This window comes from Erpetoichthys calabaricus, chromosome 1 (assembly GCF_900747795.2).
Source record: "Erpetoichthys calabaricus chromosome 1, fErpCal1.3, whole genome shotgun sequence".
In the NCBI taxonomy this organism is placed as follows: Eukaryota; Metazoa; Chordata; class Cladistia; order Polypteriformes; family Polypteridae; genus Erpetoichthys; species Erpetoichthys calabaricus.
Window position 1 is genome coordinate 339088501 of NC_041394.2, and position 26087 is coordinate 339114587.

At 40.2% G+C, this 26087-nt stretch overlaps 1 protein-coding gene and 1 long non-coding RNA gene across 2 annotated transcripts in view; one reads left to right on the top strand and one right to left on the bottom strand.

Annotated features, from left to right (window-relative positions):
- The window catches only part of LOC114667922 (zinc finger protein 436-like), an 84573-nt gene that overhangs the window by 16705 nt on the left and 41781 nt on the right, over positions 1-26087 (top strand). Inside the window, exons 3-4 of the mRNA XM_051933754.1 lie at positions 5454-6054; positions 13898-13908. Of these exons, the coding sequence (XP_051789714.1) occupies positions 5454-6054; positions 13898-13908 (612 nt within the window). The remainder of the gene's footprint in view (positions 1-5453; positions 6055-13897; positions 13909-26087) is intronic.
- On the bottom strand, positions 7251-7470 carry LOC127527923 (uncharacterized). Its single transcript, XR_007935103.1, has 2 exons — positions 7336-7470; positions 7251-7290 (listed from the first exon to the last, which is right to left on the bottom strand). It is a non-coding gene; the product is annotated as an uncharacterized LOC127527923 (long non-coding RNA).

A 26087-nucleotide genomic window follows, 5' to 3' on the forward strand; every position in this document is an offset into this window, starting at 1 on the left:
TAGATCTCAATTACTTCTGTTCTCATTTGTTCCTGAATTTCTTTGGATCTTGGCATGATGTCTAGCTTTTGAGGTGCTTTTGGTCTACTTCTCTGTGTCAGGCAGCTCCTATTTAAGTGATTTCTTGATTGAAACAGGTGTGGCAGTAATCAGGCCTGGGGGTGGCTACGGAAATTGAACTCAGGTGTGATACACCACAGTTAGGTTATTTTTTAACAAGGGGGCAATTACTTTTTCACACAGGGCCATGTAGGTTTGGATTTTTTTTCTCCCTAAATAATAAACACCATCATTTAAAAACTGCATTTTGTGTTTACTTGTGTTATATTTGACTAATGGTTAAATGTGTTTGATGGTCAGAAACATTTTGTGTGACAAACATGCAAAAGAATAAGAAATCAGGAAGGGGGCAAATAGTTTTTCACACCACTGTATGTATGCATATGTATGTATGCATATATATGTCTATGGGATTCCCCTTGGGATTAATAAAGTATCATATCTCTCTATTTTATCGTGCCTTTCACATCTATCTGTCTGTTTATCTATGTGTGTATTTGTATATATAGTGGAACCTTGGTTCACGAACGTCTCGGTACACGTACAACTCGGTTTACGACCAAAACGTTCGCCAAACTTCTGCCTCGGTTCACAACCACACACTAGGTATACGAACAAGCCAGTTTCCCTTTTGGTTTGTGCGTGCCGATGATTTCCGCACCTGTTGCATTGTTCTCGGTCAGACGTTCATGCATGCTTTCGCTGTGAACTCTTTGTGCTCTATTTCATTTCCCTTCCGGTTCGTGCGCGCCAATTGCTGTATTTAAGCACGTGTTCAGCCTCTCCCTGTTCATTGTTCTCAGTCAGACGTGTGTGCTTTACCTGTGAACTCTTTGTGGTCTACAGTATTTCATGTGCTTTTGCAGTTAACCATGGCTTCTAAGCAAGTGAAGAGTGGTGGGAAGAAAGTGTTGCAATGTTACTTTTCTCTTTTTTTCAAATGTTTATTTTTTTCCATGTGCTTAAGACTCATTTAAAAAGAGTGTTTACAGCGATTGGGCTGTAATGCTATTAGCGTGAACTCCTGCAATGTTACTGTCTTGGTTGGCTTTTAAATAAAGTTCGGATTTGTTCAAATGTTCCTTTTTTCTCCCTGTGCTTAAAACTCATTTAAAAAAAAAGTGTTTTATACAACGATCGGATTGTAAGGCTATAGCGCGAATTGCTGCAATGTTACAGAGAGAGAGGGCTCGCGTGCTGCTGAGAGAGAGAGAGAGCCTGCGCGTGCAGCTGCGCATGGAGCCTGGGTGTTTGTGTCAGTGTTATTCAATGTCTTTACATTAGTTTACTATTACACTGTGCATTCTATGGTGTAATTAACTATATTTGTGCTTAAAAATCTTTAAAAAAAATGTTTGTACGGTCTGGAACGGATTAATTGTATTTACATAATCCTATGGGGGAAATTGCTTCGGTTCACGACCAAATCGGTTTACGACCAGAGGTTTGGAACGAATTATGGTCGTGAACCGAGGTTCCACTGTATGTGTATATATGTATGTTGTGAGCACGGGTCCGAGCACCATCAGACAGACACCAACACTTTATAAAACAAACAGGTTTATTTTCCAAATAAAGTCTGCCCAACACAAAGTGCTCCCGCACCAAACACCCTTAACACGAGCCTTTCTCCCTTTCACCATTAGCCACCTTTCCTCTCCTCACGGGAGCTTCGTCCTGTTCCCGACTCTTAGCTCCCTGATTGGAGTGAGGCGGCCCCTTTTATTTCCACCAGGTTGTGCTCCAGGTGCTTGCTGATGCTCTTCCGGCGGCACTTCCTGGTGTGGCGGAAGTGCCGCATAAGCACACAGAAGGACTCCGGGTGTCACTGGAAGGATCTTCCCCCACCTTCCCAGGTGTGTCAGAACTGCAGAGCTCCCTGGCTTCAAGAGACTTAGGGTGGCCCCTAGCGGCTGCCACGGGCCCCCATGGCTTTGTGCCTCCTTGCTCTATCCCTGTGGTCCCCTGCTTATCCAGGGCCGTTGCCCCCTCACGGCCCGGGGGACGTACTGACTGCCTCCCCGTCCTTCCAGGCATTCCGGCTGGGTCTGGCCCCCAGCCTCCTGTGACAATGTGTGTGTGTGTGTGTGTGTGTGTGTGTATACAGTTAAGTCCATAAATATTTGGACAGAGACAACTTTTTTCTAATTTTGGTTCTGTACATTACCACAATGAATTTTGCCCCCTCCTCGTTTTGCTTGCCAACCAATACCCCCAATTCCACATTCACATATATACACATATTATATATACACACATATACAGTTAGGTCCATAAATATTTGGACAGAGACAACTTTTTTCTAATTTTTTTTAAAATTTGGTTCTGTACATTACCACAATGAATTTTAAATGAAACAACTCAGATGCAGTTGAAGTGCAGACTTTCAGCTTTAATTCAGTGGGGTGAACAAAACGATTGCATAAAAATGTGAGGCAACTAAAGCATTTTTTTAACACAATCCCTTCATTTCAGGGACTCAAAAGTAATTGGACAAATTAAATAACTGGAAATAAAATGTTCATTTCTTATACTTGGTTGAAAACCCTTTGCTGGCAATGACAGCCTGAAGTCTTGAACTCATGGACATCACCAGATGCTGGGTTTCCTCCTTTTTAATACTCTGCCAGGCCTTTACTGCAGCGGCTTTCAGTTGCTGTTTGTTTGTGGGCCTTTCTGTGCGAAGTTTAGTCTTCAACAAGTGAAATGCATGCTCAATTGGGTTAAGATCAGGTGACTGACTTGGCCATTCAAGAATTCTCCACTTCTTTGCTTTAATAAACTCCTGGGTTGCTTTGGCTGTATGTTTTGTGTCATTGTCCATCTGTATCATGAAACGCCGCCCAATCAATTTGACTGCATTTAGCTGGATTTGAGCAGACAGTATGTCTCAGAACACCTCAGAATACATTCGGCTGCTTCTGTCCTGTGTCACATCATCAATAAACACTAGTGTCCCAGTGCCACTGGCAGCCATGCATGCCCAAGCCGTCACACTGCCTCCACCGTGTTTTACAGATGATGTGCTATGCTTTGGATAATGAGCTGTTCCACGCCTTCTTGATACTTTTTCTTGCCATCATTCTGGTAGAGGTTGATCTTGGTTTTATCTGTCCAAAGAATGTTTGTCCAGAACTGTGCTGGCTTTTTTAGATGTTCTTTAGCAAAGTCCAATCTAGCCTTTCTATTCTTGAGGCATATGAGTGGCTTGCACCTAGCAGTACACCCTCTGTATTTACTTTCATGCAGTCTTCTCTTTATGGTAGACTTGGATATCGATACGCCTACCCTCTGGAGAGTGTTGTTCACTTGGTTGGCTGTTGTGAAGGTGTTTCTCTTCACCATGGAAATGATTCTGCAATCATCCACCACTGTTGTCTTCTGTGGACGTCCAGGTCTTTTTGCGTTGCTGAGTTCACCAGTGCTTGTTGTCTTTCTCAGGATGTACCAAACTGTAGATTTTGCCACTCGTAATATTGTAGCAGTTTCTTGGATGGGTTTTTTCTGTTTTCACAGATTAAGGATGGCTTCTTGCACCTGCATGGAGAGCTCCTTTGACCGCATGTTGTCTGTTCACAGCAAAATCTTCCACACGCAAGCACCACACCTCAAATCAACTCCATGCCTTTTATCTGCTTAATTGATAATGACATAACGACGGACTTGCCCACACCCGCCCATGAAATAGCCGTTGAGTCAATTGTCCAATTACTTTTGAGCCCCTGAAATGAAGGGATTGTGTTCAAAAAATGCTTTAGTTGCCTCACATTTTTATGCAATCGTTTTGTTCACCCCACTGAACTAAAGCTGAAAGTCTGCACTTCAACTGCATCTGAGTTGTTTCATTTAAAATTCATTGTGGTAATGTACAGAACCAAATTTTAAAAAAAATTAGAAAAAAAGTTGTCTCTGTCCAAATATTTATGGACCTAACTGTATATGTGTGTATATATAATATGTGTATATATGTGTATGTGGAATTGGGGGTATTGGTTGGCAAGCAAAACGAGGAGGGGGCATATATATAAAATCCAACATCTGTATGTCTGTCCGCTTTTCATGAGAGAATTACTTAACGGATTTATATCGGGATTTTTTCTGTAATTTGCTTGAATATTCTAGTTGATTTTGCAAATTCTGTCATCACGCTAAGAATCATAATTCGTTTGCAGGAGCGATATATTCGCGCTAATCTGAGACAGAGGCTGCGGGCCGAGGGGAGGCGGAAACGTGACGTTAGGAGTGGGGAGCCGGGCAGGGCCCTCCTCACTGTCCTGTTTCACTACTACGCAGGCGGCGCTGCAAGGGATGGCTAGTTTTAAATAAACTGTCTTCAGTATAGTAAAGACTAATCAAATAAAATTAGAACAATAAGTACTTCTGAATAATATTTTTAAGAGGTTGGGGACGAAATATCAGTGCAATTCTGTAATTAACAAAATGTGACCATTAATCTTTTAATTTGGTCCTGTCACAAGTAATCTAATTAGCTTACTTTTTCAGCTTATTTCCAATGATAGTTGTAATAGAGAAGGTAAAATTATCAAGTTGAGTGGCTTTACATGTACAGTTTAACAACAACATTTATTTCTATAGCACATTTTCATACAAACAATGTAGCTCAAAGTGCCTTTACATGATGAAGAAAGAGAAAAAAGACAAAATAAATAACAATTAAAATAAGGGAACTCTAATTAACATAAAATAAAAGTAAGGTTCCGATGGCCAGGGAGGACAGAAAAAAAAAAAACTCGAGAGGGCTGGATAGAAAAAAAAAATCTGCAGGGGTTCCGATGCCACAAGACCACCCAGCCCCCTCTAGGCATTCTACCTAACATAAATGACCTCACAATCACTCCTCATGGTATTCAGGGTTCATATGGAAGAACTTGATGATGACGGTCATGTGGACTTCTGGCCTTCAATCCATCACTGTAGTTACATCACAGTCCTTTGATTAGGTGGTGGCGGCAGCGCAGATCATCATCACCACAGAAAACTGGAAATAGAACAGAAGAAAAAGTAGGGGTTAGTACAGATTACGGACCCACGAGGAATGATATTGATATTTAAATGCATATACAGAGCATCAGGATTAAACTAAAATGAAGTTATGAGAAAGCCATGTTAAAGTAATGAGTTGTTAGCAGTTTTTTTAAAGTGCTCCACTGTATTAGCCTGGCAAATTCCTATTGGCAAGGTATTCCAGATTTTAGGTGCATAAGAGCAGAAGGCCGCTTCACCACTTCTTTTAAGTTTAGCTCTTGGAATAAGTGTTTTAAGTGTTAGTTACTTATGCTTAAGAAATGTAAATCAACATTTATATAATGTTATGACTTAATGTGAATAGTAGGGAAATAATCTTTCATTTTTTTCTTTTAAACTTTACACAGGAAATAATCATCGCTGCTTTTCTGAACATGGCAAAGAATTCTGCGACAGAAGCAATCTTCAAAGCCATAAAAGAATTCACACAGGAGAGAAGACACATTGTTGTAATGAATGTGGCAAACAGTTTTCACAAGTGAGCCATCTTCAGTGCCACAAAAGAATTCACACCGGAGAAAAACCATATTGTTGTTCTGAATGTGGTAAACAGTTCTCTCGCAGGAGTATTCTTCGGATACACATTAGAACTCACACAGGAGAGAAGCCTTATTCTTGTTCTGAATGTGGCAGGCAATTTGCTCATATGAGTAGCCTCCAGAAACACTCTACAATTCACACCGGGGAGAAACCGTTTTGCTGTTCTGAATGTGGTAAACAGTTCTGTCGTAGGAGTATTCTTAGGATACATATTAGAACTCACACAGGAGAGAAGCCATATTGCTGTTCTCAATGTGGCAGACAGTTTGCTCATATGAGCAGTCTTACAAGACACTCTACAGTTCATACAGGTCAAGGCAACAATAGCAAAAAACTGGTAAATGAGATAAGTGCTGATTCTGCCAAACAGAGATGGAAACAGTTTCTCATCTGGTTGCCAGTTGCAAGGTGCTGATGGTGGAAGGTTTATACACACAGAGACACAACAACAAGTCTCCAGATTGCTGCACTTGAAAATATGTAAATAAAATAAAATAAATAATAATATATCTTGCCAGTACCACAGATGTACTGGGACTGCACCCCAGACTGAATAGCAGAAAATGAGGGGTTGTTAGTCACTAGGAACATATTAATACCAATGGACAGAGCAATAGATGTCAGCAAAACAGACATAGTGATTTTATAAGAAATACTGTGATAAATTGTTTTTTTTTTTTTTTTTTTCTGAAGTGATTGTTACTATCTACTTAGAATGTAAAGATTCTTAGAATGTATAAACAATAAATAACCAAGTATCAAGAAGTGCAGACCCATTTAGACATCCTATAAATTACCATCATTCCATCTGAACTGGAGAAAGGACCGATTTTTAGGAACAATGAAAGTACTACTTTGAGCACTGGCATGAAATCTAGGAAAGTAAAAGTAACAGTGCAAAAATCACCTCATAACTCAAGTGGTGAGTGTCCTGGAAGTAAGGAAACCAAAGCATTGTTGAGAAACAAATCCTGCGAAAAGTATGACTGAACTGTCAGGACTAAAGAGTGAGGTTCACTCCTGTATTGAAAGCAAGAACACCAAGCAAATTTGGAGAAATCAACCACATGTGAAGCTATATTGTTGTTCTGAGTGTGGTGGTCAGTTCTCACAAACCATCAATCTTAAGAGCCACAAAAAAAAAAATCACATTGGGTATCCATCCATCCATCCATCCATTTTCCAACCCGCTGAATCCGAACACAGGGTCACGGGGGTCTGCTGGAGCCAATCCCAGCCAACACAGGGCACAAGGCAGGAAACAATCCTGGGCAGGGTGCCAACCCACCGCAGACATTGGGTATCACTTCCAGAAAACATGAGGAGCACATTAGAGGAGAAAGGAAGAGAATGACTTCTAAATTCAACCACCCAACTGTTCATTGAGTATTTTAATGTGGAGAGCTTACTGTAGTTAGATATGATGTATACCAGGGGTTCTAGACATACCATCCCTAACAATTTCAATGTTCTTAAGTGTCTTCATTTAATTTCTGTATAAATTAAGTACTGAATTAAGTTAAAGTAAAGATGACATTTCTTTATCTGCCCAAAAATATTGTATTAGTGAGTTTTAACAAGATATTACAGATATTTTTCTTGTATGTATGCATGTGTGTCTTTAATTCTTCTTACCCATGTCAACTATTTTTATTGAATTATTTTTTAATTTATGAACAATGGTGTCACTTGATATGTAATTAAAAGTATGCAAATTTAAGGCTTAGAGCTTGAATTTCATGCATAACAGTGAGAGGAGGGTGACAACCCATCGTAATTACAAATGGAGATGTTTTGTTTGGCTTTTGCGGATTTCGGTGTGGGATTTATAAAGAATTGTTTGATCAGTGTGGTGTACCTTGTTTACTTTACCAAGTACACATGCAGAATTTATTCACTTATTTTATTTCTTTTAACTGAAATGAAATGCAGCTTAAAACCAATAGTAAAAAATTCAAACATTGTCATGTTGTTACCACGAGAGTTATTGAATGTCAAAATAATTCAGAATATTTTCTTGACAAATTATTTAAAGCTGTATTTATAAAACCAAACTTTTCAAATCGGGTTTGTCAAAAAAAACGCTGTCTGGTCAGTAGCATTTGCCATTGTCAGACGCTCTCAGTGTGCAGAGGAGATATTTGTTGGTCAGGAACATTTGTGGAAGAGGAAGGAGTATGCATTCCAAATTTATGCAAATAACACACATCTGATGCTTTAATTTTTCCAAATCTTTTCCTTCTATTTCAGAATTTCTATTAAATGGCATCTGTTTTTGTTGTTTTCAAGTTACCTCACATAACTGATCAAACTTGGCTGTTGCTTATTCCTGTGTTTTAATGCAGAATTAATCCTTGAATTTGACTGACTGTAAGTGCAGAAATTAGTTATAAGGGATGACATTACATTCTCTCCTGATCCTTTCAAATATGTGTCATACATGGTTTAGTCACATTTTACTTGTTAACCTAAATATTTTTATTTAAAAAAAAAAAAAATCACTGAATGTTTTGAAGTTAATGTTAATGGATTAATTTCAGTATTGTGTTCCATGTCTGTAGCCACTAACCCAACTACTTTCATTTCTCTGAGATTATTCTGTATACATTATACGTATATATAGAAAGGCCAAATACCACTGACTCACTCATCACGAAATCTCCCGAACCACGAGGACTTGGGACTTGAAATTTGGAAAGTTGGTTACTGTGTTCCCATAGATGCTCGCTAAGAAACGGTTTTAAAAAATTTGTGGTCCAAGCGCGTTCTGTCTGTATGTCTGTCCGCTTTTCACGAGAGAATTGCTTAATGGATTTAAATCTGGTTGTTTTCTATATTTTGCTTGAACTTTCCGGTTGATTTTGCACTTCTCTCTTTGCGCTAAGTACCACAGTTCACTTGTGGTACCAATGTATTTATGCAAATCCAACAGAGTGGCAGGGGGCGGAGCCTTCCTCATTCACTCACCAGCCCCTGTTTGAGTTAGTCTACGTTTTGCCACATGTTAGAGTGCATCTTCCCTCCGCTTAGCTAGCGATACCTGTTTGTTCAACAGATATTATCATCTACAGATTGTTAAGGAGTAATGTTTGATGTTTTTGAGAGAGAGATCAGAGCTCCATGTGTTTTACTGGGTAGCTACTGATTGCCAGAGATATCATGGCCATGTGCTTTTCTCCTCATGTGGGGAATGTTCTCTCCTGTCAGAGCTGAACACGATTGGATACAGTGCCAGCGTCTATTCATTTTTAAAGTTTGTCCTGTTTCATTACTATGTGGGCAAAACCATGGGGTACAACTAATATGCTTATAATGCTTTGCTGTATCCTGAACAATACCATTATAGTTCACCATGCTTTTGGTGGTGTATTTCATTTAAATAGTAGGTCAACCCTAAACCATCCTCGCACCCCTTTCCTGCAGAAGAGACTGATTAAATAAGATGATTACAATGATATAAAGAAAATAACCCAGCAAAACAAACAAAGCAGAGAACAATTGTAATCAATTATATACAAATAAAAAATAAATGAAAACAATCAGATCCATATCTTTGACAACAGATAACACACACTGTCGATGTGCTTTTATCGCTTCTTGAATGAAACTAGTTTTTTTTTTTTTTTTACCCCCTGAATAAAAAGATTATTTGCAGCTCATCCCATCTTAATACCCATAACTGGCAGTCCCTCCATTTCTTGCAGTAGCACATCAGTCTCTTCAAGATGGCCACCTCCAAACTGGAAAGGGCTTTTACCTGTCAGTGAGGCAATCTCCTGTCTGGTCTTGGATAGTCCACACTTGTATCCTCTACAAGAAAGTTTGTGTTCAGTCCTATTGTACTCTTCCTGCCTTCTCACACTCCTTTTCAACTGTAGATTAGTGTACCTTTCCTTGGTATCATTGCAACTGACCATTCTTCACAACAGTCCTCCCTATTGCCATCTGCTCAACATGCCTGTTTTTTTTCCTTTCACATTTCATATACCGGCTTGGGTGAAGATAGATTTTACATTCAGGATGACACAGAGAGAGAGAGAAGACAAATCAGAAAATACATTATATGGCAGTGTTACATGCTTCCATTAAAACTTTGCACATCATATCACTGGAGAGATGTGTTTTGTGCTTCAAAACATTAACACCTATCTGGCCAGAGTAAACGTTTGAAAATGTTAAATTGTATTTTGCAATGTTGCATGCATTTCTAGCACCGCATCAAAGGTTGGTGTCTGTCATTTTTCCCGGTACTGCTGGGATGGGCACCAAAGCCCACCGTAGGCAAAATATCTCACCACACACTAAATTGACAGTTGGTTGGTCTTGATGTTCACAGCTCTCAAAGCTTGTGTCTTACCGTGTATTTTTATTTGACAACATTCTGCAATGGCATAAAAGATACAATAGTAAAAAAAACTTTTTTTTTCTTTGAAAGCATAGAGGGATTTTTCACACTTTTTATTAAGTTAAACCTTTCTTGCTTAATTTTTGCAATTAATGTTGCGTTGTCGGCATATATAATTTCCTGGGTCAATATCGGATTTAATTTATGGTGTTGCCAAGCCTACATTTCTTTCTTACCCATATTGATTTTATAATCCTGTATATCACAAATAATAAAGGACTGAGGTTTGCTCCTTGTTTGACACCCTTTTCCACATTCCATAGCTCGAATATTTGCCCATTGAATTGTGCCATTCCTACATATTTAACTTTTTAATGATCCTTTTAATTTTTTTCTAGCACTTCCATTGTGTCTAGTGATGTCCATATACTGCATCATGTGCTGCTTTAAATCAAATAACTGCAGGTAAACTTCTTTATTTTTGTCTACTCTTTTCTCATTTTTTTTTTTCTTATGGTAAAAAGTATGATTTTGTATTTTGTCTTCCTGGTCTTTACTCTGCTTACTCCCCTTGTAATGTTTTCTCTATTGCTGTTCTCAACCTTCTTTCTGTTATCCTTGAATATATTTTTAATACTACTGATAACAAACATCCTGCCCTCTGCTTTTTTTTTTAGTTGGGGCATTCGGTTTTTCTGTTATTCCTTCATGCTCTTCTGCTTCTTCATTGTTCATCCTGTTCTTTTCTAATGGATTTTTAACATGTTCTCCCCTCCTTTTTTCATCATTTTTTGCATAGTTGGCTCTCCAGGCTTTAAGAATCCCATCTACCTCTATCCGCAGTTCCACTTTTGAGTGTTCTATGCTTCTGATTTTCTGTGTTTGATTTACCTTTTTCACTGTATTCCAAAATTATTTTTGATCTTCAATACAATGTTCCTTTATTTTCATACCAAGTTATTCCCAGCACTTTTTCTTTGCTGAGTTCACAATCTTCCACCGACACGCCCCAGTGTGGCGGAAGTGCCGGCTGTCTCCCTGGAAGCACTCCGGGTGTTCCCTCTCTTCTTCCCCCCCAGCACTTCCTGGTGTGGTGGAAGTGCTGGGGTCCAGGGTCCTCTAGGCATGGGGACGCCCCCTGGCGGTGACCATGGGCCCCTACAGGGTTGAGCTTCCAAGCCCTGTACCCATGGCCCCCAATACAACCAGGGCGGTCGCCCCCTCATGGTCTGGAGGAGGCATAAGCCATCCATCTGTCTAGAGCAGGGGTGTGCAAAGTCATTCCTGGAGGGCCGCAGTGGCCGCGGGTTTTTGTTCCAACCCAGTTGTTTAATTAAAAAACAATCCTTGCCAATAATTACATTTCATGGCTTGTTAGTGCTTTAACTCTGCTATGTCAAGTCATTCTCAAATCCTAGATTTTTTTTTCCATTCTAAAGATATCACCCAAATATTTTGAAGTGTAAATCGGACGGGTAATTCTCAATCCTTCACTTTTTTCTCTTCTCTTTCCTTCCAAGTATTTACCGTAATTAAACCAAATAGTGCCTGATAAATACACACAGGCATAAAGGGTAACAAGCAAAATGGATAACTGCTGGTTTCTTTTTTCATTTGCATCTTATTGCTAATAAGGAGCAATTAAAAACCAAGAATGCAGCTGTTTAAGACTTAAATAAGCAATAAGGGTTCAAAATCTTAACGAGGGAGACAACTAATATGAGGCAGAAGTGTTTCTAGAGCAATTAGTGCTTCTTATTAAGCAATTGGGTTGGAACAAAAATCTGCAGCCACTGCGGCCCTCCAGGAATGACTTTGCACACCCCTGGTCTAGAGCAAGGGTCTCCAACCTTTTTTCCCCCGAGAGCTACTTTTACAAAATGAAAATGGCCGAGAGCTACTCATGTTTATTCTCATAGCTTATTTCATCCCAAACAAACTGAATAAGCTTGTTTTGCCTGAACATTTGCAAAATGTTGGTGTCCACAACTCACATTTTACATTAAAACATCACATAAAAATATTTAGTTCACCTGCAAGTGTATTTTGTATGTCTGTAAGCATTTTCCAGTGTATCTCACACTATTGAATTAAAACATGAATGCTGTCAAAACAAAACAATGCAATTCCAAATCCACAGATATGACTTCTTCATTTGTCATTTTGTTCCTTGTCACTGTGTCTCTTTATTAACATGTCCAGTTGCGTGTGTGATGTGTTTTTAGTTAGTCAGATGACTGGCACTGAGGTGTATGGTGGTGTGGAGCCACTTAGGTTCACTCTTATGGAGTCATTTCAATGTTCGTCTCTCAGTCTTGTTCTGAACTTTGACTTCATGACATTCATATCAGACTCGCAGAGGTATGGAGAACCAAACAAAGCAGACATTTTCAGAGCTGCTTGGTGAAGATTCTTATAGTTATCTGGCTCTACTAAGCTCCAGAAATGCTGAGAATGCTGTTGAGACTTTAACTGCACATTATTTTGAAGGTTTACTAATATATAATACCGGTATATACAATCCAATGTCTGTCTGTATATCTGTCCGCTACTTAACGGATTTAGATCGGGTTTTTTTTCTATAATTTGCTTGAACATTCCAGTTGATTTTGAGACTTCTCTCATTTCGCTATGCATCATAGTTTGCTTGTGGTACCGATTTATTTGCGTGAATCCAAGAGACATGCAGCGAGGCAAGTGGTGGGGCTTTCCTCACTCACTCGCCAGCTTCAGAGCGTGTTCCTTAACTCCGCTTAGCTGGCGAACAAGAGAACAATTGAAGTCAAATTTGTTTGATATTTAAAATAAAGTGTTACGTAGATCTTGATGAGTTTGAGTCCGGATATTCTCTTAAGGGTATGCCACATTGAAAAGAGAGATTGCAATTCAGATTATGGATTGTGATATGATTTCTTGGAAAGATCGCTCACCCCTAATTTGACTAATCAAGTTTTCAAATTTATGTAGGATTCATTAACCCTTTGGCAAGCTACTTGCAAAGTGGTTGCGATCTACTGGTAGCTCGTGAGCGACGTGTTGGGGACGCCTGCTTTAGCTTCTTCTCGCTTTTTTTGTATTCTACGCTGTCTTCCTGAGTTTCGGTTTCTTTTTTTTTTTACAGCTACTTATTTTTTCTATTTCTTGTATATTTTCTTGAAGCCTGTTTCTATTTTTCTGTTGTCTGTGTTTTTATTCTAATGATACTAATTTAATTTTTGAGCATTTTCTTAATCTTTAAGTGGTTTGCGAATGTTAAAGTCCATTACTTTCACTCTGTTTGGTAGACTGCTTTGACTTCATGCGCTGTGTACCTTGCACTTCTTGTATAAGTAATGTACTCTATAATGCTTTTATGAACCTGTTCTTCTGTTTTGTAAGTACTTGTGTGATTGAACCCAGTGTTCTCCAATTAGCATCTGATTAGTTAATACTACTTCTTCTTCTTCTTTTGGCTGCTCCCGTTAGGGGTTGCCACAGTGGATCATCTTCATCCATATCTTTCTGTCTTCTTCATCTTGCTCTGTTACATCCATCACCTGCATGTCCTCTCTCACCACTTCCATAAACCTTCGCTTAGGCCTTCCTGTTTACCTTTTCCCTGGCAGCTCTATCCTTAGCATCCTTCTCCCAATATACTCAGCATCTCTCCTCTGCACATGTCCAAACCAATGCAATCTTGCCTCTCTGACTTTGTCTCCCAACTGTCTAACTTGAGCTGACCCTCTAGTCTAGCATTATTCACCCATTCTCGTTCACCTCTCTTTCCATGCCATTGTAAGTTATTGTTGTTGTTTAAAAAAAATCACCAAATATGTTTTCATACATCTTGATTAATTGTGCAGACGTATGGCCTTGAGAGTGTGTGTATTTGTCTCTTTATTCTTTTTCTTTCACTTCATCATGCAGCATGTGCTCTGGTAGGTCAGAAAAGCTGTCCATTATGTCCACTTATTAATTTCTTTGAAAGTGTTTGTGTGAGCCTCCATGTGTGTGTACATGCATGTTTAAATAAATTATGTACTGTGCTGTGAAAAAGTATTCTCCCCCCTCCTGAATTCCTCTATTTTTGCTTATTCATAACATTTAATTGTTTTTAATCTCCAAACAAATTTAGTATAATATGACAAAACTGAGTAAATACACAACTTTTAAATGATATCTTGATTTATTGAAGGATAAAAGTTCTTTATACCTGGTTGTGTGGCAACAACTGCAATCAAACACTTCTGGTAACAGGAGACCAGTCTTTGGCATTGCTGTGGAGAACCTGTGTGTTCAGCCACATTGGAGCGTTTTCAACTCTTGAGCTGCCTATTTAAGGTCCCACCGTGACATCTCAGTGGGAATTAAGTCAGGATGTTGACTAGGTCACCCTAAAATCTTATTTATTTTATTTATTTATTTATGCATGTATGTATATATTTAGTGATGGACTTACTCTTGTGCTTTGGATCATTCTCTTGCTGTATAACCCAAATGTGCTTGAGCTTCAGATCATGGACTGATGATGAGAAATTATTAGTAGTGTTATTAGTATTATACTATTAGTAGACCGCTTAATTCAAACTTTTGTTAATGATAGCATGTCATCCAGGCAAAGAGGTGTTAAACATTCCCACACTATCACCACCAAGTTTGACTGTGGGCATTATGTTCTTATTGTGGAAAGCTGTGTTAGCTTTGGACCAGACATAATGAGACCTATGTCTCCAAAAAAAAAAAAAAAAAAAAGTTCAGTTTTCATTCGTAAGTCCAAACAACATAATCCAAAAAGTTGTAGGGGGTAATAAAGGTCTGGCAGGCATTGCTAAACACCTGCAAAATGGCTGGCTTTTACACTAATCTGTTAACTGGGCTTAAGTACCAGAAATAAACTGGCTTAAAACTACAAGGAGGAAATTTTTGATACAATATGGGTATTTCTTAGGGATTGAACTTCCAAGGGGAAAAGGTGTTCAAAACAATGTGGGTATCTTAGGGTGAGTGAAATGCCAAAGGTACCTCCCAAGAGTATCTCTTGCTTTCGCACTTATTATGGGGCTTTGTCTGCTGCATGATATTGCCATTATACATTACTTACAGACTGAAAAGCAGGGGTGTCCTCCCTTGGAGTTTTACCGCAGTTATCAATCTATGTTAGAATTTGGCATGGAATGAAGATGAGCTGGGCTCTCAAACAGGGATGTGCAGTCAGGGGAGTCAGGTGAGGCCATCATGAAAAATAAAAAAACTAATCATGATAACATAAAATAAATGTGTCCACTGGTCTGTGCTATAAATTTATTTTCTGTATGATTCCAATAATTGTGATCATTTTTATAGTCAAAATTGCTGAATTTGCGCATTTCCTGTTTAAATGCAGGAGAAAAACGGGAGGTGCAGCAGACACGAGCCTCACCTCACCTCAGACTGCTCTCTCCCTCACACACTGGGTTGATGCATGCAATTGGTGCATGCCTGTTGCTGTCCCTCTGTATGTCACCAATATAATGTTTGCAGACATGTTTATTATACACCCTGACTTTACACAGTTTGGCTAATATCTTTAATGAATGTGTGTGACATATTTAGTCTTGCTGATCGGACATAAAACTGCAGTGAAAAGGCACATGGTGAGGCAGACAGTACCATGTCTCACTTAAGGGGGCGCATGTGAGCCCAACGGGTGCTCATTGCTGCTGTTCTTCTACGCAGAGGCACCAATAAGTTAGCGATATCAGAAAGTCAAGTGCACTGCAGTGGTCCGTTTATTTTTATTTTTTGTTCCGACTGACTGCCAAAATGGAAGATTAAGAATTTTAAAACTAAAGGAAAATAAGGAGGACTTTTACAAGAAAGTGATGGAGATTTTCGTGGAGAAGGATAAGTGCATGAACTTCATTTACAAATAAAGGTAAGACCATAAATGGTTTTCAATTTCTATAAAAAAAAAAATGGATCAGACTAAGAAAAAAACAATCAAATATTTAAAAACTAAATTTTGACTTTAAATAAAATATTCTAGTTTTTTCTTCATCAGATTTAAAGCTTTTAAAAACAACTAAATATTTCAATTAAGGTCAAAATTTCAATCCTTTTTTGTGTACACCACTCTATGCTTTCATTTGTACTGAATGAGTATGAATTGTGGAATTGCAAAGGCAAATTTAGAACAGATGGAGATGTGCTCTTCACCCTCGCCACTATAAATATAATGTTGTTTCTTAGCCAAATATGTGCCTTACCTATATGTGTGTGTAAAGAATGCTGATGAGATATGAAACATAACCAGTAGTCAATGTGCATGCTGGCTGCCAATTGATTAGTGAATAAGCTACTCTTTTGGGTTCATATATTTGTAAATCTGACTCTGAGGGAGTCAGTGCCTTACCAACCATGAACCTCACTGCACGTCGTTGCTCTCAAACTCCATGAGATGCTGTAGAGGGGGATCTTGAAGATCAGGGGCTGGACACCTGAAATCAGGGACTAAAGCCACAGTAGCGACCCCTAATGATGTCACTGTGACCATCCCCTCAGATCACACCTTCCCTAAAGGCCACTTTCTTTGATATCACACAGACATCTCTGAGAGATCAAAACTCCAAGGGGAACCCCTGCCACCCAGTCTTCGATTCAATGTGGGTATCACTTCTTCATCACAAAACACACCAGTAAATGGTTTTTCACAGAAGTGAAACTTGCAATGTGAACAACACTTTTCGCAAAATTCGCTTAATTCTACACTTTCTTACGCTTGTTTTATTTCTTTTATTGTACGTATAGTTCGTGGATACAGCTGACTCGAATTGTATGGATTTGGCTTAATATTTACAGATTTTATGGACTCTACTTTGACTGGGAACAGCTGAGTCTGTGGATCACGGGACGAGAACCTACGAACATTTCTTTGTACCTGGCTATCTAGGACCTCGGGATGATCTGTCTCCGTGATTATATTAAATTCACTTTGCCGATCTGCTCCCGTTTCATCTTACAGTACTCTACAACTGGGAACTGATCTGATGTTCATACTAACCTGGCTTAAGGCTCCGGGGCGATCACGCCTGAAGCTACCAAGCGTTACTGTTTGTGGCTGTGTATTGGAACATCCAAATCCTGCTACCTCCTCCTGCTATGCTTTCTGCTGCTTTGCTATCGCCGCTCACCTACGCTACCACACCCGCCTGTCCTACTGGTTCCGCTGTGCTGTGCTGCTTCTTCACTGCTATTCAGATAAGTACTGCCCAGTATCATGCTAAAATACTCTCATGACAAACTCCTTCTTATTAAACAGTTTGTCCAGAGCAAATGGTCTGACTGGAACATCCTAAAGGACGCCGGTATTTTGCAGCGCCCGAAATATATACATTGCGGGTCAGGTCGCCGCCACCACCGGGCTGCGAATGAAAAGACCACCGGCAACATTTGCTCAGGAATACGCCGTCCTTCTCATGACCCTGGAAATAGAATTGTCAGTGTGCCAAATTTGCATTATGTGGAAATAAACCCTGATCGCGGCTCTGTGCAGAAAGAAGCCTCATTAACTAATATTGCACTGTTTAACTCGAGGTCTCTTAATGGCAAAGCATTGGTGTTGTCAGAACTCATCACTGACACCAAACTTGATATTCTGTGTCTAACGGAGACTTGGCAAAAACCAAACGAATTTGCATCTCTCACAGAGGCGACTCCAATTGGTTTCACTTTCCACTCAGAGCCTCGCAGCTCAAGACAAGGTGGTGGGCTTGCAGTAATTGTCAGAGCTGACTTAAACATTAAACGAATCCCGATTGACTGTCCATTGTCTTTTGAGTGCCTGTCTCTTAAACTAATAACGAAATCAGGTCCTGTCTCACTCATTGTTCTTTATCGTCCCCCAAAATACAATGCATCCTTCTTATCCGATCTGATTGAACTTTTGACCCACCTAAGCTCTTACTCTCAGAGAATTATCCTTCTTGGTGATTTCAACATCCATATTGACATCCCCACGTCTAAACTGAGAAATGAATTCCTGTCCTTACTGGACTGTTTTGACTTGAAACAACATGTTGATTTTCCAACCCATTCTGGCGGTCATATATTGGACCTGATCTGCACTTCTGGACTATCTGTTGCCAACGTTTACAGCACTGATTTGGGACTCTCTGACCATAAAGCAGTATTTTTCACTGTCTCATTACCTCTCCCTCCTCTTACCTGTAAACGACAAATTTCTTACAGAAACCTTAAAAATATCTGTCCCTCTATCCTTTCTTGATCCATTTCTGATCTTTTACTGTCTTCACCTATTCCACCAACACTAGATAGTCTTGTTGACCACTATAGCTCAGCCCTTCATTCAGCATTAGATAAAACAGCTCCTTTAAAACATAAGGAGGTTTCCTTTAAACGCTCAGCTCCTTAGTATAACTCAGAATTGCGATCTATGAAAGCAGCTGGCCGACGCCTTGAGAGAATGTCACGTAAGACTGGCCTCACCGTGCACATCCAGGCTTTCTCTGACCACCAAAGAGCTTACAAAGAAGCACTAACTTCTGCCAAGAACACCCATTACGGCAGAATAATAGAAAGTGGCCATGATAACCCAAGGGTTCTGTTCTCTGTAGTTAATAAACTACTCGAACCCGCATCTGGCCCAACTACTTCTTCTACTGAAGTCTGTGAGGAATTCCTCCACTTTTTCCGTAACAAAATTAAAGATCTAAATAATTCAACTAACATAAATACATCATCTGTTTATATCTCTCCCTGTTTTCCCACTCCATCCAGCTCCTTCTCTAAGTTCTCGCCAGTCACATCTGCATTTGTTAATAACCTGCTTTGTAAGATGAGGCCGACTACTTGTGTACTGGACCCCATCCCCACCACACTACTTAAATCCTGCCTTCATGCCATAATCCCGACTGTTACAGCAATAATAAACTCATCCCTGGACACTGTCTCTGTGCCACTCACTTTTAAAATTGCTTCTGTAACCCCAATGTTAAAAAAGTCTGGTCTTGATGCTGACAATCTTAACAATTTCCGGCCTATTTCCCACTTACCTTTCCTGTCAAAACTCCTTCAGCATGTTGTAGCTTCCCAACTCACCAATTACCTAACCCTTTCAGTCTGGTTTCAGGGCACGGCACAGCTGTGAAACTGCTCTGCTACGGGTAACCAATGATTTGCTTATGGCAGCAGACTCTGGACAAACTAGCATATTAATTCTGTTAGACCTCAGTGCAGCATTTGACACAGTCAGACATGACATCCTACTGTCCAGAATGGAGAACATGCTGGGTATCTATGGCACTGCCCTCCAGTGGTTCAAGTCCTATCTGACTGATAGGCAAGAGTTTGTTAGTCTTGGCAACAGCAGATCCAGCTCAGCGCCAGTCACACAAGGAGTCCCTCAGGGCTCTGTCCTCGGTCCTCTGCTCTTCTGTATTTACATGCTTCCCCTTGGCCATATTATCCGTAGCTATGGACTGGGCTATCATTTTTATGCAGATGATACTCAACTCTACTTCAATGTTAAAAGTGGAACTTCATCAGAGCTTTCTCAGCTCACAACCTGCCTTAGTGAAATTAAAACCTGGATGGAGCAGAACTCTTTAAAATTAAATTGCAATAAAACTGAACTCCTGCAAATTGAATCTAAAATGCAACTTAATAAAATGAGCTCCTTCCCAGTCTATCTTGGCAGTGATCTCATCAGACCTGCCTCTACTGTAAAAAATCTTGGTGTCATTTTTGATTCCTCCCTCACTTATTCCGCCCACATAAATCACATTAAGAAACTTTCTTACTTTCACCTCCGTAACATATCCCGTGTTCGCTCCTTCCTCTCCTTCTCTAATGCTGAGAAACTTGTCCATGCTTTTATCACATCCCGCATCGATTATTGCAATTCCCTACTGGCAGGTGCCCCTTCTAATCTTATATCACAGCTCCAGCTTATTCAAAACTCAGCTGCAAGAGTCCTTACTTGAACCAGCAGCAGCGAGCACATCACACCCATCCTGCTCCGTCTTCACTGGCTCCCTGTGTCCTACAGAATCGAATATAAAATCCTACTAATAACCTACAAAGCTTTAAATAACCTCGCACCAAACTACATCAGTGACCTTCTCCATCACTAGGTGCCTGCCCGCCCACTAAGGTCCTCTGATTCTGGCAATCTTGTTGTACCCCACACTAATGCCATCATCTATATGCTACACCGATCCCTCTCCCACTTGGACAGAGGCAGTGGTGCTGTAAGAATTATGTTTCTAGACTTCTCTAGTGCCTTCAACACAATCCAACCTCTGCTCCTTAGGGACAAGCTGACACAGATGGGATTAGATTCATACCTAGTGGCATGGATCGTGGACTATCTTAAAGACAGACCTCAGTATGTGCGTCTTGGGAACTGCATGTCTGACATTGTGGTCAGCAACACAGGAGCGCCACAAGGGACTGTACTTTCTCCAGTCCTGTTCAGCCTATATACATCGGACTTCCAATACAACTCGGAGTCCTGCCATGTGCAAAAGTTCGCTGATGACAGTGCTATGGTGGGTTGCATCAGGAGTGGGCTGGAGGAGGAGTATAGGGACCTAATCAAGGACTTTGTTAAATGGTGCGACTCAAACCACCTACAACTGAACACCAGCAAAACCAAGGAGCTGGTGGTGGATTTTATGAGGCCCAGACCCCTCATAGACCCCGTGATCATCAAAGGTGACTGTGTACAGAGGGTGCAGACCTATAAATATCTGGGAGTGCAGCTGGATGATAAATTAGACTGGACTGCCAATACTGATGCGCTGTGCAAGAGAGGACAGAGCCGACTATACTTCCTTAGAAGGCTGGCGTCCTTCAACATCTGCAATAAGATGCTGCAGATGTTCTATCAGACGGTTGTGGCGAGCGCCGTCTTCTATGCGGTGGTGTGCTGGGGAGGCAGCATAAAGAAGAGGGATGTCTCATGCCTGGACAAACTGGTGAGGAAGGCAGGCTCTATTGTTGGCATGGAGCTGGACAGTTTAACATCTGTGGCAGAGCGAAGGGCACTAAGCAGGCTCCTGTCAATTATGGAGAATCCACTGCATCCACTAAATAGTATCATCTCCAGACAGAAGAGCAGCTTCAGCGACAGACTGCTGTCACTGTCCTGCTCCACTGACAGATTGAGGACATCGTTCCTCCCGCAAACTATGCGACTCTTCAATTTCACCCGGGGGGGGGGTAAACGTTAACATTTAACATTATACAAAGTTATTGTCTGTTTTTCACTTGCATTATTATCATTCTTTAATATTATTTATTGTATCAATATGCTGCTGCTGCTGGAGAATGTGAATTTCCCATTGGGATTAATAAAGTATCTATCTGTCTATCTATCTATCTAATCTACACTCCATAGGTGACAGGGCCTTCAGCTGTATAGCGCCCAGACTCTGGAATGACCTACCGAAATTAATCAGGTCAGCTGACTCCATGAATTCTTTTAGAAAACAACTCAAAACTCATCTGTTCAGGAAGGCTTTTAGCTCTACTTGACTTTATTACCTTTCTCTCAGTTTACTTCTCTGTCAAGATGCTCATGTAACCTGTATGTGTGTGCGAGACCGTCAATTATGTTGTCTGTTTTTTTTCTCAGAATTTACTGTCTTAATCTTCTTTATTTATTTATCTGGTTTGTACAATGCTATATACTGTATGCGCTGTCGTTCTTTATTATATTCTGTAAGTGCCTTGAGCATGGGAAAGGCGCTATATAAATAAAATGTATTATTATTATTATTAATGTGTTCTCCTGTGTCTTCCTTTACTGCCTTACTTTAGCTATTCTAGTAACTGGTAACCCCAAGCCAACATTCCCAGCACTGTCTTTATGCCAGTTGCCTACATCATTGCATGCAGTACTTAATCTGTGTGCTGTATGTTCAAAAACAGGTTAATGGAGTTCTAGAATAGGCAGTTGGTGGGAAAGGGGCCTGCTAAGAAAGCAGATTTAACAGAGGTGCAGACATCCAGCTGTGGCTCCCCCACTTGCATTCCAAAGTGACTGAACTCCAGCTTGTACCAGGTCCTGCATGGACTTCAGCTGATTATAAAGGTATAAATCAGAAGTGACCTGGGGCCTCATGCATAACGTCGTGCATAGAATTCGCACTATAACATGACATAAGCACAAAAGTGGAAATGTGCTTACGCACAAAAAAATCCAGATGCATTAATCTGTGCGTTTGCCAACTTCCACGTTCTTCCACTACATAAATCCCGGTCTGCGTGAAAAGTAACGTGCACGCGCCTGCTGTCCCGCCCTGTCTCTTCCCAGAATTACGCCTCTTTGAATATGTGAATCAATATAAATAGCCCTTAAGCTCAGCATTCTGTGAAAAGGCAATGGCAAAACCACGAGGAAAAATAGAACAATTTCAGTGAAAACCAAGTGAAGGCAAAGAAAAACGTACTATTTGTTGGTTTAAACAGTGGTATAAATAAGAAAAGGAAGCTGATCGAGTGACATAGCGTGTAGGAGAAACTGGAAAGCTTAAGTTCACAAAGTCGCACAGTGCCGGAAATAAAAAAGAAGTTGTCACATATCAAGTCACCGTGAAAAGCCGCGTCGTAGCCCACCGTTTGAGTGTCATATGAAAGCTTATTAGGGTACAAAGAAAAAAAAAAGGCACACAGTGGGGAAAAAAGCACGAAATTTCCACTTTAATCACGTAGTTTATTTTGTCATTAACGTAGAACATCATAAACTTCATCTTAAAATCATTTAACTTACTAGTTTCTCAAATCCCATTGTAACTAAAGTAGCACGTTAAATGCTTTGTTTTGTATTTAATTTTCTATGTGCTGTGTGTGTGAATCACTATGTGCTTCCAGGTTTTCTCTTCCTCCGACAGGACACAGAATCCATTACATTCGTAATATTACAGCTCTCTGAATAATTAAAATACTGAGATGTATACTTGATATCATTTTCATGATGATAGGAGTTAAAGCATGTTATTAAAAATGGGAATACGGGGGCGCAGTGATTGTGCGCGACCTTCGTTTAAAGTATTTATCGCAGCAGTACTGTCTCTTTGAAACATACTAACCCCCAATTCCTGTCCTTACCTTTCTTTCTCCAAATATCCAATTGCCACACAATCAGCTCTGTAATAGACGTTAAGCCATCTGTAAGCTTATAATGCCAATTCTTCAAAACATTTAAGGAACACTGAAATATCTTTGTAGTACATGTTCAATTATTCTATCCATCACGCCAGTCCCAGTGAAGCATGCAGTGCGAGGCAGGAACAATGGAGCGCCAGATCCTTGCTAGCGTAGTGACACCGTGTCCTTTAATTAACAACTAGGGGGCTCCGCCCCCTGCTCGCTTCGCTCGCCAACCCCTGGTGTTGGGAATGACAAAGAGCGTGATGTATGAATGAGATATAGAATAGTGTGACGGTGTAGATGATGCAAATAGAAATCAAACAATAAAGTGTGTGGCACAGTGTAAAGGTTTATTTGAAAATGTCTTTTTACACGCCGTTTAAGTGTAAAAGGTAATTCCAGCTCAGAACTTGTAAGGTCATTTAAGATGGTTATTGTTGTGATCAGAGTCAAGTTTGTTAGAGCTTAGAAAGAGTTGTGTCTCTCCAGGAAGTAATGCAATGACTTGGGCATTTATGTTTTCCACATTAATATTTTTTGGACATAATATAGTGCGTTGTGTTAAAAGGGGCATTTGGTCTAATGAGATTGCTGTTCCAAATGTCTCTGTAACTAAGTCGTCGCAGATAAAGGCTTGAGGAATTGTAATAATATGTGGCTGAAGTCCATCTGTATTGGTGAGTGCACCATCTCTCAGTTGTAATAAGCAATTGTTATGATCTGGTTCTGGACATCGTATCTTTTTTATTAACTGTATCTTTTGAAAGTAATGCTAATTGTCTGCGTATTTTAAGGTGCACTGAACAATAGCTGAGTGCATGGCATCTGGAAGAATAGCTAATCACTGTCTAAAATCTCCTCCTCATAAAAGTACCTTTCCTCCAAATCGAATATTATTATTCATAAACGTTTGTAGAAGTTTATGAATGGTGTTGAGTAAGTGACTTCATGCCATTGTACATTCATCAATAAACAACATTTTTTCAAGACGGATGTCACGTGCAGTGCCACCGTTAATGTTCATAGTGGATACCGATTTGTAGGATCTAATGCAGTTGATAAAGATTTAACTTTCAGGTACATCGTCAGTTATAAGCTTCTGTAGATATTCAGTATATGAATGTAAAGAAGGCAGTCTAATTTGACCCTTTTGACAACAACGTGTAAATGTATAACTTGTATTGCCAGTTGTTTCTTCAGGGAAGTGAAGTGAATGACAATGATTGCAAATGACATTCATTAATCCGAATGAATTTTCCTGGTGTATGTTTTGCTTGTGCCGTTTGAGAGGCGCGTTGTTGCATGTGTAGTTTTTGGGACGTGTTGTTTTGGAGCTGTAATCGATTTGCCTGTGCTGTGTGAGAAGCCCGTTGTAGCCTTCACTGCCATTAACGTATGTCTGAGACGGGAGGTGTTTCGTTTTGAATCCGTGCCTGTTGCGATGCAGCACTTTGATTGATAGTTTGCGTCATGTGGATCTAGGATGTAGATTTGTGCATATTTGCGTTGTTGATTTGTTTCAGGGTGCACTGTTCCAATGCGATGCAGTATTTGTGCACATATGCGAAAGCAGTATGGTCCATTGCCTTTTGGTGGCCTGATATTTACTCCGGTATATGCAAAAGCAAATGAACTATTGTAGGATCTAATGCAGTTCATAAAGTTTTTACTTTTAGGTACATCGTTAGTTAGAAGCTTTAGTTGAGCTTTGCGTTTTTGGAGTCGAGACATTTTTTCTTTTAGAAATATGGATAAGTAATAAGGAGTATTGCACTCACTGTTAATATGGAGCCTTTTCTGCGGTTGAACGGTTAATAGTGCCTTATAGTAATGAGATCCACCTATGCTGCATAGCCGTCTATTTTGTTGTTTCTTTCGTGTTCGTGTGTTTGTTCCTGTTATCATTTCCTTTTCGTTTTGTACCCGTGACCGTATATTCATGACTTGTTTCTTTCTCAGCATGCGAAATATGGATAAGTAATAAGGACGATCGCAGTCACTGTTAATATGTTTCCTTTTCTGCAGTTGAACGGTTAATAGTGCTTTATTGTAAGGAGATCCACCAATGCTGACACCTATGCTGTCTAGTGTGAAGGTGTTGATGTTCACTTTAGAATATGTGGCTTTGGGTGTCACTTCTTATGGATGTGTGTGTGTGTGTGGGGGGGGGGGGGGGTGAGGATTGTTGTTGCGCGAGCGTCTTCTTTCTTTTTGTGTTCCTGTGTCTTGTTTGAATCCCCCTCTTTGTGTGTGTCCCGTCCGTTGCTTGTAGGGTCTGTGGGGTGGTTTTGTGTTCTTTTTTTTGTGTTCCATGGGCTTGTTGAATCCCCCTCTTGGTGTGTGTCCCGTCCGGGGGGGGTGTGCCTTGCTGTTGTGCGCGAGCCTCTTTTTTTTTTTTTTTTTTTTTTTTTGGGTCTAGTTTCGTGTGCAATGTGTTTCGTGCTTTGCTTGCGTTTGAATACTTTTTTATGTGCCTTTTCCTTTTTTCGTTGCTCTTTGCGCCTCATTTCTCCATTTTTCCTGTGCTCACTCCTTTTTTCTGTGGTCTTGTCCGCCTCTCGAGGTCCCCCATCCGCCTCTCTCGCCCTCTTTTGTCCGCCTTTCTCGGCTCCTCAGCCGACTCTCGCGGACTCTTTTTGCGCCTGCGCAGTACGTCTTTTTGCAGCTACGGCCCATTGCCGGATGTGCCTGCGTCCATCATCCGGTTTAGCATTCTCGGTTAGTAATATGGATATATATTATTTAAATGAAGTTAAAGTTTTAACTGTATAATATAATAAACCTATTTTGCTGCATTTCATCTTGATAGGGGTGATATTGTCATCATATGTAAATACGCGCTTTATAAAGTGGCTCTGGTTGTGCAATATTATAACTAGTGCATGTTTACAGTGAGGTGATTGTACTTATAAGTACAAACAGTTCTACAAGGAGCACTTGATGGTCTGATTGAGTGCGTTCAGAG